At 40.5% G+C, this 16,173-nt stretch overlaps 1 protein-coding gene across 1 annotated transcript in view; it reads right to left on the bottom strand.

The window, feature by feature from the left end:
• The window catches only part of ctdsp2 (CTD (carboxy-terminal domain, RNA polymerase II, polypeptide A) small phosphatase 2), a 15,230-nt gene extending 2,278 nt beyond the window's left edge, over positions 1-12,952 (bottom strand). Inside the window, exons 1-6 of the mRNA XM_086032749.1 lie at positions 12,225-12,952; positions 7,836-8,008; positions 5,316-5,417; positions 3,739-3,795; positions 1,848-1,940; positions 1,220-1,405 (exon numbers count right to left, since the gene is read on the bottom strand). Coding sequence (XP_085888875.1) covers positions 1,220-1,405; positions 1,848-1,940; positions 3,739-3,795; positions 5,316-5,417; positions 7,836-8,008; positions 12,225-12,285 — 672 coding nt within the window. The 5' untranslated portion in view covers positions 12,286-12,952. The remainder of the gene's footprint in view (positions 1-1,219; positions 1,406-1,847; positions 1,941-3,738; positions 3,796-5,315; positions 5,418-7,835; positions 8,009-12,224) is intronic.
• Positions 12,953-16,173: the final 3,221 nt, after the last annotated feature.

Below are 16,173 nucleotides of genomic sequence, written 5' to 3'. Positions count from 1 at the left end.
ATGATCGGAATGTTTTCATGACAACAACTTATCATTACTACGCCGATGCAGTCTATGCAGGAAACCAGGAGGAGGGTAAAGGAGCCGAACAGATGCCGCGTGGCAATAAAAATTGTCCGGAACATTCGGACACAGTGCCTGGACTCTATCAAGTTAAATTACAACACGATGCTACATATTATACATATTATGTCATATTTTCATGTGCGGTACAGCGCAAATGCAAATGCCGGCGGATCCTGATTTTCATGTCCGTACAAGACTCACTGCGCGCGTTTGTCAATTTGGCAGACTAGTCTTCACCAAGGTGGGAAAGCCTGCGCAGTAGAGGAGGTGCACCGGGCGGAGGGAGAATTTGGTGGCAGAAAGTCGACGTAAACTTCGGCCTGCTCAGATCAAGTGTCGGGACAGAATAGACAGCTGGTCGAACACAACTTATTTCATTCAAAAACATGTGAAATCAAACCCTCTGAATAATTGTAGAAATCAATTTATTGAACCCTTCATTATTATTATTATTAGTAGTAGTAGTAAAATCAGCATTATTCAATTTTTTTTAATTCATCCTAATGGACGTCTCAGCTATAGGCGACACGCGCACCATCGGCGGTCTCCAGGTGCCCACTTTACGGCGCAGATGTGCGTCCGCCATGTCCAGACTTCACCACGAGACAAGTGTGCCACATTTGAAGGGAATGTCAGGAGCCATTTTGTGAGGCCATGACTGAGGTTGACTGTGACCACTCCCACAGCGGCGCAGCCTGCTCAGATCTGCTGGCCTGCGCTCATCTAGAATAATAATCAATATTGGGTCTAACCCGCCTTCACGCAGAGTTACACAATGCGCTGTACAGGATTGACACCGTTCATGAAAATAAAGAAAATCATGCTTGCTCTCTCACTTGAAACTAAACGTTTTGATATTTTGACCATTTTTCACTTTATGCAAATAAATGCCCTACTTGACAAAAACTGCTATTTTGGTAGTTATGTTGTGAGTGAGTTATAGAAGAACAAAATATCATTTTACTCATACTGGAAATATCAATCTGAAACTCAACATTTTGCAGGGGTTGCTGAATTTTTTCCAGTGCTTTGCATATCGCAACGTTCAATTCTAGAAGCTTTCCGGATTTATGCTTAGACGTTCTTATTCATGAAACCAAAGCAAATTGCCGTGCCATGCCGACAGGGAGCAGGGTTTGAACTGTGAACCCACCGCGTTATTGGGGTGAAAGATGTAGGATGCGGGAGAATTGTCCAAGATGAGCGTCTTGTGAAGGTCTCGGCCCAGGCGGCTCAGGTCTTTCACGTAGCAACCCTGGTGGAAGACGCACGACTCCCGGAAGAGGCGAGCCCGGAACACGCTGTACTGGTCCAGCAGGTCCGTCACGGGGTCGGCGTACTGGTGGAGAGTCGGGGGAAAAGGTGAGGGAGCTCCAATGAGGACCCTGACGGCTAACACTCCCATATTGATCGAGCAACATCTGTTACTAGGAGCGAGAAAAGTAGCCTAAATTAAAATTTTAGAAGCAATGGAAGAAAATGAAGCGACGCACATGGTAAATTGACTTGCAAAGTAAATATTCACATTCCGCTCCATTTCCGCACAACATATTTCATTGGATTGGATTTTTTATACATAACAAATATAACAAACTGATAAACTAAAATGAAACTGCACGCACTGTAGTTCTGGATTAAAAAAAAATAAATAAAAAAATTCAAGGCACTGTAACATTTAATCCAGTGATTCTTTCGCATACCACCAGAGGGAGCTCACGTAGCACACTTTGAGAATCACAGAATGCTATTAGGCTAGCGATGCAATGATGTCCGCGAGGTACCTTGGCCAAACTAGCGGTGAACAGCACACACTCAAACAGCTCGCCCATTCGCTGCAGGAACTCGTCCACGTACGGCCTCTTGAGCACGTACACCTGCCAACACACAGCGTACACGTCGGTAAACACGTGACTTCCTCACGGGGAAATGCCATCGCTCGCTTCCGGGGCGACGGGAGCTCTGGAAAACAATGTGCTACATTTTTGCATTAAGTATGCTGACAAATATCCGCAAATGGCATCAGCCTCATTCAAAAATATGTTAGCCGATAAGAGATCAATTCAAAACTGTTAACATCACGGAACTATTTATATAAAATTTCACTTAACTTTGTAAGGGACGGTGATGACCCATGGAACCCTCTGCACCTTTTGTTTTTGTTTGAAATTAAAACATACATAAGTGAAAGTTCAACATTTTAGTTATTTTGAAATTTTGGGAAACTATTTACTGTGGAAAACAATAGGGAGCCATTTATTTGTTTAAGTTTTCATTTAACTTTTTAAGACATGCTGATGACCCTGGTAGGTCCCTGAACTTCTTGTTAGAATGTTACAAAGTAAAACAAAGATTGAGATTATCGAAGATTTAAAAAAAAAAAATAAATAAATAAATATTTCAAATCTATTAAATTGCTCAATAAACGTACTTAATACATTTTAACAAAGAGTTGGAGTGTATTTTTTTTTTTTTTTTGACACCAATATTTTTCCCTTTTACTGAAAATAAATATCAGCTCTAAATATCGGTCTCATTGACTACTAATCCGTATCTGAATTGGCTCTGAATAAAACAAATCAGTCTCTCTATTCGGCACTGCCATTTTGAAATAATTTCCTGTTTTTCCAATAAAGGGATAGAAATTAAAATGTTTTTTAAATCAGATTCATCAATTAATCAAAAAAACAATTGACAGATTAATGAATGATTAAAATAATCGTTATCTACAGCCCTAACTGGAAGTAAAATTATTGAATAAGAGAGGGATATGTAAACACCAGCTGTGCGTGCATATAAAGATTTCCAGACTTCCCTACAGGCAAAATTATTCTTCCGCTCTCTACTCGGCGCTTCAGGCATTACGTCAACCAACAATTTCTTGGACATCGAAGTAAAAGTAAACATTTTATACAGGAAATGGAACGGTGTAAATGTGAAAGTTGGCAGGGATATAAATCACCAAGTACGTACACCTGAAAATTCGACCTAAGTAGCGTTACAAAGCATATGTGGTCGATTACATGACTGCATGTGTGGCGTGCAACGCAAAATGTAAAATATGCACCAGAGTGTAATCTCCCTTTGGGGGAATAATAATCAGAATAATGAATCCAATTCTTTCTTTCTGTCAGCACGTTGGACGAGTGATTAGCGCATGTGCCTTTAGTTACCGCAGTAGTCCGCAGGTGAGAGTACGAATGTAGTACGAGAGTACGAGAGTCTGTCTGTACGTGCCCTGTGATTGGGTGGCTCCAGCTTGGCCGTGATCCGAATGAGGAGAAGTGCTATGGAAAAGGGACGGATGGCTCGAACAAACCCCAGGTTAGCCGCTAATGGCCACTTCCTGAAACAAGTAATCAAGAATAGGCCGTGCCAGTGTTAACCAGCCTATCCTGGATTACTTGAACCAGGCAGAGGCCCACACAGACGCCTCACCGGCATCGCAGGACTTTTCCACAAAATGCCAGGCAGCTTTTGTTCTTAACCGTCTTCCACCGTGAACGTGTCGGGCGTCGCAATTGAGAACGTGAAACGACTGAGTTCCCTTCCTGCCGTGAGTCCTTGTTCAAAATCTGGCCAGCAGAGGTCGCCGCCGCACTGGCGAGGTCCCTTCTGCTCGCTGCAAACACATCAGCGCCGGCGCACAGGCTCACACGCAGTGCGGCCGCTTACCTGGTGTGTGGTCCCCTCGATCTCCACGGGCACGATGAAGTCTGCGTTGCTGATTGGCTGGAGCGGAAACAGAGAAGGGAGATGTTCGGTCGGTGCGTGCGCCAGGCGTCCACGAAGCGCGCGGGCGCACGCGTACGGGCACATGACGTTACGTAAGCGCTCGCTTACATGCCGTACTGCTGCCGCCGCTGTAAATAACAGGACATTTCACTCCAGGCTGCACGCACGTGCAGTCATTTGGGAAATATTCTTTGGGATTTGCAAGAGGAGGTGATTTATTAATATATATTCAGAGCGCTCAAATGCAGTCAGTGCTGGGAAAAAAAAAAAAAATAGGAGAACTCTGCAGAAATCTTCAAAAAACTCTGCTAAACATTCCATATGCATTTTCCACGAAAAACAATAATTTAAAATTATTGAAACAGATTTCAAATATGACTATGCAAAACCGTTTGCAGGACTCCACTGTATTGAAAAAAAAAATACACAAATAGGTGATTGCAGATTCAACCCGAACATATTTTTTTCAAGAATATGTTCTATGAAAGCCCACTAGTTGAAACACAGCATTCTGATAAATATTGCGTTTGTGGAATAAGTGTTAATCCACTCGTTTTTAGACATCTCTGGGGGCGGCCATTTTGTCCTCTGTCGACTGAAAATGACATCACAACTGCTCACAACGAAAAAATCTTTTTTCTGCATCTGAGCCGTGATTGGTCGTTTTGAGCAGTTGTGATGTCATTTTCAGTCGACAGAAGACAAAATGGCTGCCCCCAGATATGGTGCATTTTGCTGCGTAATTTATATTCCACAAATGCAAAATTAATCAGAATGCCGTGTTTCAACTAGTGGGCCTGCTGGGAACATATTCTTGAAAAAAAATATGTTTGGCGTGACTTCCGCTTTAAGTGTTAATATAGTTGTTACTACGTTTTTTTTTTCTATCGTTTGTACAATATTTTTGTGCCATCCATTGCTCTTGTGCTCTCTCTCAATACATGTTTAAATTTTTTTTTAAGAGGAAGCTCAAGACACACCTTTTTAGTTTGGCTTTCAACAACTTTTAAATAATTTATCTTTTCTTTTGATTGAAGATAATTCTATGTTTTGCTTTGAATGTTTTAAAGCACTTTGAGTTGCATTTTTATGTATGAAAAGTGCTATATAAATAAAATGTGATTGAAATGTGATTGAAATGTGTTTTTACTGTTTGAAAAGGATGTTTTATGTTTATGTGTTATGGTCGCATAAAAACTAAATAAAAAAAAGAAAAGTAAAAAAAAAGTAAAGGATGTTTAAAGACCTAAATAAAAGTACGGTAAATGTTAAAAAAAAAAATGCTGAGGGTGTATTTCAATAAGGTGGATTTTCAGTTATCGTGGGGGGGGGGGGGTCTACAACGTAACCCACGTAATGGAGTGGGGATTACTGGACCACCATAACATAGAACAACGTTAGCTTCATGGAATACTAAATTGGCACGCTCGTTTGCTATCGACTGGCAATCAGTCTGGGCAGTGTCTCACCTGGAATGAGGGCCAAAATGAACGAACAAACGAACGATCGTTCCCCACCTTGAAGGAGCTGTGCACCAGCGTCTCGTCCAGATCGATGACCACGCAGATCTTCCCTTGGTCACGGGCGGTCACCTCGGGCAGGAGGCGGACGTCGCACCACTGACGACACACAAACAGTTTTTAATGCTATTAGCACACGCATGCGTCTCAGCCATCTGACGCCTGTATGTGTGTGATTTTGTGGGTTTGTCAAGAACTTCATGATTCAATTTGATTTTGACTCTAGGTTGCCATTCAATTTGACATCTGTTCTTTAGGTTACGATTTGCTTTGATATTGATTTAAATTGGGGGTGTCAAGCTCAACTTTTATGGAGATTGAGTCTGGGCCGCATCAACTATTCCACAAAAAAGGTGTTCATGTATTCCCAAAAATCTACTCAATCTTTAACACCGCCAAAAGCTGTCATGAGACTGAGATAAGGCAGCCGAAAAGTGATTAAAAAAATGTATATAAAAATAAAACCATACGAAACACCAGGGAAACGACACTCAAAAAACGTGGGGGCGGCACAAACATTAAACTTTGATGTCAAGTAGGGGGCCGTAAAATATCATCCAGTGAGCCGAAAATGGCCCCCAGCCCACGAGTTTGAGACCCCTGATTTAAATGACTGTATCTGATGTTGATTGAGTGAGAAGTAGAATTACACAACTAGAGTACCAGTTGTTGAAGATTTATTTCCATACCCTTTACATCAGCTCACTTTTTCGAGCAACAAAAGATGTGGGTTTTTTTTTGCACAGTAATTATTTGAGAGTGCAACAAAAGTAACACACACGACAGTTCAGCATTAAATGTTAAAAAAGTGAAGTGTGTGTAAATGTAAATATTTCTTTCATTTGGAAATGTTGATAAAAACTAAAACTTCTGCCTGCCAGAGCTGACTAAAGTCCTTCTTTTTGTCTATTTCCATAATGTAATTTTTGGCTAATTTGTGGCCTCCTTCCATACAACCTGAATTAAATAACCCAAAAAACTTTGTTACTGAACTGATGGTTTGTGTATGTAGATTCGAGGGATAGACCGATTATCGGCCAGGTCGATTATTGACATTGGCATTGATATCTGACGGGTGATAACAGATCAATTTAAAAATGGATCAATTTCAGGCAACTACTTATTTCCATTTTTTATTATGTTTATATGTTTATATTATCATTATTATTATTATTATTATTATTATGGTAACAGTATCAATCCACCCTAATTGACACCATGACAGTACAGAAGTAATGACATGTTGATGAGTTAAACACACCAGTATGTGTTTACCACGCCGAGATAAGTGAAGATAAGCGAAAGATCAACATTTCAGTGGTATTGGCATCTGGGAAAACTTTATTTATTCTCAAAAACTTCAGGGTGCTACTTATTTGTTGAAGTTTTCATTGAACTTTCTAAGACATGCTGCAGAGACTGGAAGCTTGCTGCACTTTTTGGTTGAATTATAAAATGAAGATGTACATTGTATAAGATTAAAAAAAACATTAACACAACATTAACATTTAACACATGCAAATCTGAAAAGCTGTGTAGTAAGCAGATGTATTATATATTAGAAAAAAATTGACGCCAATATGTTCCATTTTACTGCAAATGAATATCAGCTCCAAATATTGTCTACTGGAAAGGGCTGCTCGATTATGAAAAAAATATTAATCATGATTATTTTAGTAATTATTGAAATCACGATTATTCAAACGATCATTTATTTTTCGGTACAAAACAAGAAAATGTTTAAAACGTAAAAAATATAAAGTCAAATAAATTTATTTGAAACACTATACTTATGTTAGTTTCTTTTGGACGAAACAAAATTTATAAAATTTGTTATTATACATTTTTTTTAAAAGTGCAAATGTATATAGTATGATTTCCTTGTGTAAACAAACATAGTACATTAGATATAAATGTATATTAATAATTGTTTTTTACGACTATGCCAATTTTGTAATCGTGGGGTGCAATAATCGTAATTGTAATTGAATTTCGATTAATTGCACAGCCGACTATTGGCCACAGCGACTACTACTACGAATCAGTACTGGCCTTGAAAAAAAAAACATCAGCCTATTGCTATTAGAATTAGCCCCTAGAATTAGCGCAACTGACTTCCAGCTATTTATGGCAATCCATCAGTAACATACTGTACATGACATGGGAATCATTTCTCCCCCTCTGAGCTTTCTTGGTCTGCCGCCAGGCCAACATGACTTATTCTCATGTTATATAACGTGCATATCGTAGATTACAACACAACATTCTTTCTTTAGCTAAGCAATGAGCAAGCGCTCCATGCGACATAAATTGGGGCCGCACAGCGAGCGGGCTCCACGCATGCTGCTATATCATCCCCATTTTTTTTTTTTTTCCTACTACATATTTTACCAGTTCCCGATCAGATTTGTACAGGCAAGATTTTATACACAGCGGCTCACATCGGGTTGGTCGAGTGTTTGTTGTGAGACTTTGACCCTACTGAAGCGAGCGTACGTGGAATGCAAACGGGGTTACCTTGACAACCGCCCCATTTTCCTGCGCCTCCAGCAAGGCCTGCTGGGAAGGCGGCAGCAGCGGCGGCGGCGGCGGCGGTACTTTGGGCCCATCCCGAGCTTGCAGGCAGCAGAAGAGCGCTTTGAAGATGTTACAACTCCGAGGCTGCTTCAGGGCCGAGCGGCTCACCTGGCCTGCCACGCACGCACGCGCGCCCAACAGAGGAAAGAATTGATTACACTCAAATGTCATTGCAGTCAAATTCGAAAATCATCATTTTCTGAGAGCAAGTTTAACAAAACAAAAACTTAATGAACGTCACACACCATTTTTCTTAATTGCTTTATTTATGTTGTCCCTACACTGCATGTAGTTTATTTTTGTATTTGTATGTAAACTTCAGGAAATCAATGAGGGCACCACTGTGAAAATGATTCAGTTTTTCTATTTATAGATCCATGTAGACGTGCAACAATTAATCAAACCATAGATGATCAAATTAACCCACAATTATTCTATTAATTGATTAAATGTTACAAGACCTCGTTTAAATTAAAGCAACAATTTTCCAAATCGTCGGAACTTCATCTTCTCAACAGTAAATATTCTCCGATATTTTTGTAGTCCTCCAGAAAAGCCGACTGACTATCTTTGTGTTCAAAATAAGACATCTGCTTCTACTTTGGAAGACAATGACGCACATTTTTGCCGTGTTTCTGATGTATATTACGGCCAAAACCAGTGACGAACTATCATCAGTTTGTGTTTGTGCATTTCATGCACTTTCAATTTGAAATCATTTCAATTTTTTTCAATGAATAAATGTTTTTTTTCTTATCCAACGATCCATCCAATTCAACGATTAACTAAAAAAAGAAATCATAACACTATTTGTTTACGTATTAAACTAATGGGTAGTTGCAGGCTTCGGTATGTTTACGGAAAGTAAAATATGCATTTCTCTTCAGAAAATGAAAAAATGCTCTAAACACCAAATTAAGGTCCAATGTGCTTTTGGTCTCCTTATGTTTTCCAAAGCTGCATCACTTTACAGTGCCTCTCTACATCATGATGTGTTTTGGCAAACTTGTTGTATTTGAAATTTGACCAAATGCAGGATTTCATGACAAATGTTCACATTAGCCATTCAGATTCTTTCTGCACTTCCTGATGTCTTGCAAAAGTGTAAAAATGACAAGTTGATAGGCCAATTGTTGTTTTGCGCTCTTCATTTTTTCCGAGCTGAATGTTTACAGTATTTTTCTGGAAATGCATAATGAGGCGCTTGATCTTATGAATCCCGCCAGGTTTCCGTATCTCACCTGCACAAACCGTTGGTATGCCAGTGTTATGTAATTATATTGATCTTGTTTGTATTGTGCAAATAAATACCACACATACATGAAAAATGTGGGGAATCAAAATGGAGGGGCAAATTTTGAGATCCCTCAAGTCAACTTCATTTATATAGCATTCTAAAACAATCATCGTTCCAATCATTGCATACAAAGCGCTGTACAATGAGTCAAAATATACGTCATACAATAAAGACAGTGAAAACAATAAATTAATCATATAAATTAATAATTATTATCCAATTACCTAATCAATCAACCAAATAATTAATCAATCAATGTATCAATTCATTAACACTAACACAAATCCAGCACACACAATCAAACACTAGAACAATGACGAGTCTCATACTAAGTCAAACGCCATAGAATAAAAACATGTCCTAAGATGCTTTAAAAATGCTGAAGTTTTAAGTTTTAAAAATGAACAAAGAGAGGGCTTGCCTAACATTTAACGGAAGGTCTTGACTTATGAGTGTCATTTTATAGCTGCAACTAACCATTATTTTAATAATCGAGTGAGGCATTGATTTTTTCCGCTATATATATATGTGGTACCTCTACTTACGGACGTCTCTTCATACGAAATTTTCGATCAATAGAAAAATATTGCCTCTTGTTACAAAAGAAATTTCAGGATACGAAAAGTATGGGCTGATACTCGCAGTATGGGCTGCTACTCGCAGCTCCAGAGTTTCCTGAACGCAACATACTCATAGCTGCTCTGCCATTGGCTATTACATAGCATCTTCTTGGCATCCCATTGGCTAAGAGGGACCTCTGCCGTATGTGTCTATGTGTGTGGATAGACAAGTAGATATATATATATATATATATATATGATAAATATGTCTATGCAGCGTCCTCGTCATTCGCCCCTCGGGCCATGAGGTGTTCTAATAGCTTTAGTGAATTAGAAACAAGGAAAAGAAAAAAAAGGACAAAATCGTTTTTTCTGTCCATACAAACAAAGCAAGAGATAATAGAAAAGTATGAAAAAGGGATGCGTTTGGTTGATCTCGCCAAAGAATAGGACCGTAATGTCTCGACAGACGCCACGTTATTAAATCAGTTGTTTACAAAACGCAAGACTAAAATCACTTCTGAGAGAGAACATGAACCAATGAGGGCAAAAAGCGATGAGGACAGCAATTAAAAGGTAAAAGGTTTATTTTTCACATTATGCACATCTCTCATTTATTGTGCAACAATCTAATTGTAACATGTATTTGTTACATGTTTTGATGCATTTTCATGCTTTATAAAACATTTATGTCTGAATTTTGGGGAGCTTGGAACGTATTAGGGCATTTACATGGAAAACACGTCTCTACTTAAAAAATGTTCTTAAGAAATTTGTAAGTAGTAAGTAGAGGTGCCACTGTATCTCCATCCCTTTATTAAAAAACAAGGCATTATTTCAAATTGATGGTGCAGAAAATACACAAACAATGTACTGAATGAACGTATTCATTCGTACAGATTCAGTTCCTGGTTTGGTTCGTATCAAGTCACAAAATTGGCAAAAGAGCTAATCACTCTTTTCCAAAGCAAAAGCAGCTGTTTGCAAATGTCTCATTGATGATGAAACGCAAATATAATCAGTCCGCTTTCACGGAGGGCGAGAATATTTACTGCTGAGAGGCTGAAACTTCAACAAAGTCTTGAAACGATTCCTCAATTATCAAAATAGTTGTTGATTAATTTGATGGTTAATCAACTTTGCTTATGAGGGCGAGCTTGTGACTTTTGCAAATAGGAGCATCAGTGGCCTGTCTGTGTGCAAGATAACAGAGCCTGCGTGAAATCTGCTTTTATGCCTCTGCTGCTGCTGCTGCTGCTGCTGCTGCTGCTGGAAATGGCCGGCACAGGTTATATAATCACGAAGGGCGGGAAAACCCACACTCACTTCACAGCACTACCGTCCACAGACAGAAAACATTCAGAGGCCTTTTCGAGGGTGCCTGGTGGTCGGTCGGTCCATTGGTCACACCTCCATGCGCTCTGGCTTTAAGTTTTGTTTAAGCCGAAAGTCACAACAACAACACTGGGGATCACATCCCTGTGATGTTGGACGGTTCCAACAGATCGTCGAGCTTCCTAGAAAGAGGAACTGATGATAAACAGGCCAAAAGTGTGCCAGGGCAGCTCGGAAAGTCCGAATGTGTTCTTGCTCGGCAGAATGAAGACTTACAGCGGTGTTACACAACTCCATTTTCGAAGAGACAAACAGCGCTGATCCTCATTTGTTGATCCACACACCCAAACAAAAGCCCCTCAAGGACTCACCTACCCACATACACAGGCTTTTTTTTTCCCAATTCACGATTTGTGAATTGATCTGCTCATTGACCTCATCTCCTAAAGCAACATAATTGGCACTGTTAATTGTGTCTTTTATTTTTGGGCGTGTGCGGGGGCCGGGGGTTGCAACATTCCGCTGTCAGCACGCACCCCCGCCCCCCCTTACACATTCTCCAGCGCAGTACCGAGATTATTTACGGTGCATGTTGGCGTTATGCAAACACACAAAAACCAAGCCTCCCCCCACCCGAATGCGAAGCAAACTGCCGAGTGAAGTTCGAAAAAGGGAGAAAAGCAAGCATGTTGTTGTGCACTCGTGTTTTTCCTGCTAGTGGGAAAATGAAGGGCTGCTGCCAAACAAGCTGCAACCTGACACTCACAAATACGCGAGCAGCTTTTGTTTCTTGGCCACCAAACTCCAGCGGCGATAATCAAACAACAACAGAGACGTTTCCATTTTGAGAATCTAAAGTTCCAACTTCACTTTTAAATGTGACGCAAACATAAACGGAGAACAAGCGGCATTTTTATTTTCTCCATTAAACGTGAGAGTTGGATTGCTTTTAGCGACTTGAATTCTAAATGCCATATCTGCTTGTGATGTTTTGTTTAGTGGTGTTGTTGTTGTTTGTTTTCGAGCAAAGGCGTCCAACTGTCAAGCAAGCGCACACTGATTCGCTGTGGCGGGACAACAACAACCGAGATGTAACCGCAAAGAAGGATGTTCCGAGCAGGCCAAAAGTAATCTCACCTGTTTTGGGGGACACTTGGACGTCTTCTTTGTGCACTTGGGTGATAACAGAACTTTCCATCGGACAATTACAGAGCCCTCAAAATCCTCAAATCCTGTCCCCGGGCACTGGCGGGCACCCCTCATTGGCTTCAATCTTCACGGTTCCGACCCAGCCGATGGTTCGCCGAGCTCGCCTGTCACTAGCGCGTCTCTCGGACCCGCTTGCTTGGCTTGTCTGCAGTCTTCCTGTCCCGCTGTCTGTCTTTTTCCCTCAACCCTTTTACTTTTTTTTTTTCTTCTTCTTTTTCGTTCGGAGAAGAAACGAACTGAACTCGGAACCGCTCTCCGGAGACGGCTTTTGATAGGCGGAGATGCTAGCGAGCGAGCGGGCTATGTTGTGGCGGGGCTTCCTCGTCTTCCCGTGGCCGCCAAGTCGTCACCTTTGCAGCAGCGGCGCCAGCGGCGGCGGCGTCGTCAACATGGAGTAGAATCCAGCAGGCGCAAACGAGCGGACGAGGAAAACAAGCGAGGAAATGGGGCAAGCCAGGTCGGTTTCAAGCCCCCCCTTACTACACATAAACAACATCGGCCGGACGCGCTTCCAAGGCCCCCAAAACACCCGCGCCTCGAAGCTACACTTTGCTCCCATGCGCAAAAAGTCCACCCCAGACCCAAATGACATAAATACGAATTTTGTCAAATAGCCCACGAGTTGTTTTTCTTCGGTTGGCACTCGGGGGGTGCCCTGAAACCGACTACCTTTTCTGATTGGGAGAGCCGTGGTGAGGGGGCGTGGTCGAGGCATTCCTCCCTGGCCTGCACGCGTCACATTCCAGCTCGACGACGAGATGCTTTCATTTGCTAACTTGATTATTACGTCCAAAAATAAACGAGGAAACAAACTACGATCGATGCTCGTCCATCCATCCATAATCATAAAAATATTAATCAATCAATCCATCATCCATCCGTCCGCCCGCCTGTCTCTCTATCTATCTATCTATAGGCCAACATCTATCAACTAACAGTATATCAATCTTATTTTGTTATAATTAGATTTAGAAATTTAAATTTTATTCTATCTATCTATCTATCTATCTATCCATCTATCTATTAACAGTATATCTAAGACTTATAATTAGAAAGGTATTAGATATTAATATTCCTAAAGACTGTGATATGATAATGAAATATACGGATGTAGCACAGTCTAAAATTGTGTAGCCCAGTCTAAAATTTCTGACAGTCTAAGATGATTAAAAAACAAGAGCGTTAATACATTAGCTACATGAGACGGGTGTTACACCGAGGTAGGACTAAATATGTTTATACTTCCCCTCATCTTTTTTCAAACACGTAGGTAAGATATCACCAATGTTGTATTAGTTATTTGCAGAGCTGGGCATTTTACTAAAAATTTGTGGTCCGTTCATCACCTTCCGCCCACAGCCAGGGTACCCTTCCATCTTCTGTCTATCCGTTATTTTGTCTGGTTGGACATATATTAATCACATATAGGCCGGTTCAACTATCATCTTATATGGGCTCCCATTAGCGTTTCCGACTACCAACTTCAACAAAAAAAAAAAAAAAAAAATCTGTCGAAACCACATATATTATGGCGCGGGGGAAGCCGTGCGTGCGTCATAGAGGAAAGTGACAAAGATGACATGTTTTTTTTTCATTACATGTGCTAACAATGTAATTCCAACAGTTTCTGAAAGCAGAGAAGCGGAGCTTTGCATCGATACCACACAAGGGGGTGGGGGCTTGCGAAAATAGACGGTTACAGAGACGGGAAAAAATGGGCTTCTGACTATGCTTATTTTTTTAAGTTTCCCGTGTATCGGCTACAAAATGGGCGTCCGTCATTGGTGGATAGGCGGACCGGTCTTTCACATAGACGGAACTCTGGTTGATTGTAATCCTGTTTTGCTCAGTTTATTTTCTCTTTATTTTTTGATGGTCTTAATATTCCTGTTTTTTTTCCAACACAAGTTACTCTATTAAGATAGCACTTTTATTTTCATGCATGTTGGAAAAAAATTGTTAAAAAAAGTAATTGTAATGAAATTAATTAAGTCTATTTATCTATCTATCTATCTATCTATCTATCTATCTATATTGAATCCTGATTGAAAAAGTTCAAATCAATTCTTAGCGGTCATGTAATCATTACGTTGTTGCGCTATGGCTTTTTCAAAAATGTTCGCAATAAACAGGAGATTTGAAACAGGCCTATTAGTTACAGAGACTTTCTAAATCGAGGTTTGGCTGCTTAAGGATCAAGTGTGAAGTAAACTTAGCTAACCATCTTTTGAGTAATAATAACGGCTAAAACAATTTTAAGCATAAGTTCATTTGTTTTTAACACAGTCCACCCAGATTCATAATTAGACCCATAGAGATGCTCTTAACTGCAAAAATGCAGATGTTGTCCGCCATTGTACAGCATTTTTGATCGTCCCGTTAACTGTTCTTTGCCAGTGTTATTTATCGCGGTTTTCGGCAAAATGCCTCGGCGCTGTGTGGTGATGCATTGTTCACATTCAGGCCAAAAGTTGTTTAAGTGGCCAAAAGATAAGAATAGTGGATCAGTTTCGTTCTGACAAAGTGAATGAACACTGATGTTTCTTGTCTTCGGTGCGGACGATTCTGGCCTTTTCCCAAGTCTATACTGTGAGATCCCCTTTTGTAGTGATGGGTGATGGCTGACTTGTGGTGTTTCTGTTGTACCTTTTCTTATATTGCTCTTGTTTATTTAGTTGCTGTCCCCTCACGTTCATTTTACCGTATGTTCCTTCTTTCTTGTAATAAAGCTCCTCCCTGTCTCCCAGATGTATGTTTTATTGCATGATCGACGTGGTATTTCGTATACGGTGTTGCATTTGCTTTCTGGATGTATCATCTCCTTGGGATGAACCAGTATTTGACGGAGTGTTGTGTGTGGCTTGACGGGTGTGTTTATGTTGCATTTTTTTCCGTTGCTCTTTGGATGCGTTCTGTGACTCCTCCTACATATGTCAGCGTTACCACGCCTCGGTTTTCTTGGTTATTTGTTTGTTTTTTCAGTTCCCCCCCTGTGCTATTTTAGTTTTTGACCTCTCCTGCTCCTTTGGTTATTGCCCACTGTGAATACTCTGTCTTCCGCGTCTGTGATTATTGTTGCGCATTCATGTAGTGTTTTGACGACTGATAGTTTGTGGATCTTGGGGTGTTCAGAGGTCCAGAGGAGGTATAGATCGGTTTGTGTGGGCTTCCCGTGTACTAGGGATGGACCGATTATCGGCCGGGCCGATTATTCGGCATTTTGATGAATAGTTTACACATCGCCAGTCAGTCTGGTGACCGACGGTGGTTGTGTTGGCAGCTAAATGCTTTGTTGACACTTAAACAGTTGTAAACAATTAAATCCACTCACAAGATACTCCCAGCTAGTAAGTGGATGTGAATAGGAAATTAGCTAGTTAATGAGCTTTAAATCATGTTTTTGAAGCCCACGGCGTCATGCATGGAGGCTTTTTCTTTTTTTTGGAGGGGGGGGGTGAGGTGGACGGAATGGTGAAATGTAAGGATGGAAGCGCTTTAAAATGACGAGGATGGATGGGGATGAAGTACGATTATTTTATGAATAAGGACGGAGGGAGGATGACAACTTTTTTGTTGAATGTCTTACGAATGACTAGAGAATTTTTTTGAGGGGGGATGTGGGATTCTAGAAAACTATGAAGTTCAGGGATGAGAAAAACAACACCCTGGATGGCGTGAATTTTTGGAATATGTTGAAGTTGGAATGGTTTGAATTGGCTGAGAAATATGGAAGTAGATTAGTGTTAAAAAAGTGGGGAGAACAATAGCCATTACGTTTTTGGGTGTGGAATAACGTGTACATTCACTCAATAAGGATCGCAAAAAAACTTTGCTTTAATGCCACAAAAAAATGCAACGACTGAAAACGAACCGCTCG

This window comes from Filicampus tigris, chromosome 1 (assembly GCF_054856515.1).
Source record: "Filicampus tigris isolate MCC_2025a chromosome 1, RoL_Ftig_1.0, whole genome shotgun sequence".
Taxonomy (NCBI): Eukaryota; Metazoa; Chordata; class Actinopteri; order Syngnathiformes; family Syngnathidae; genus Filicampus; species Filicampus tigris.
This window is presented reverse-complemented; position numbering and strand designations above follow the sequence as displayed.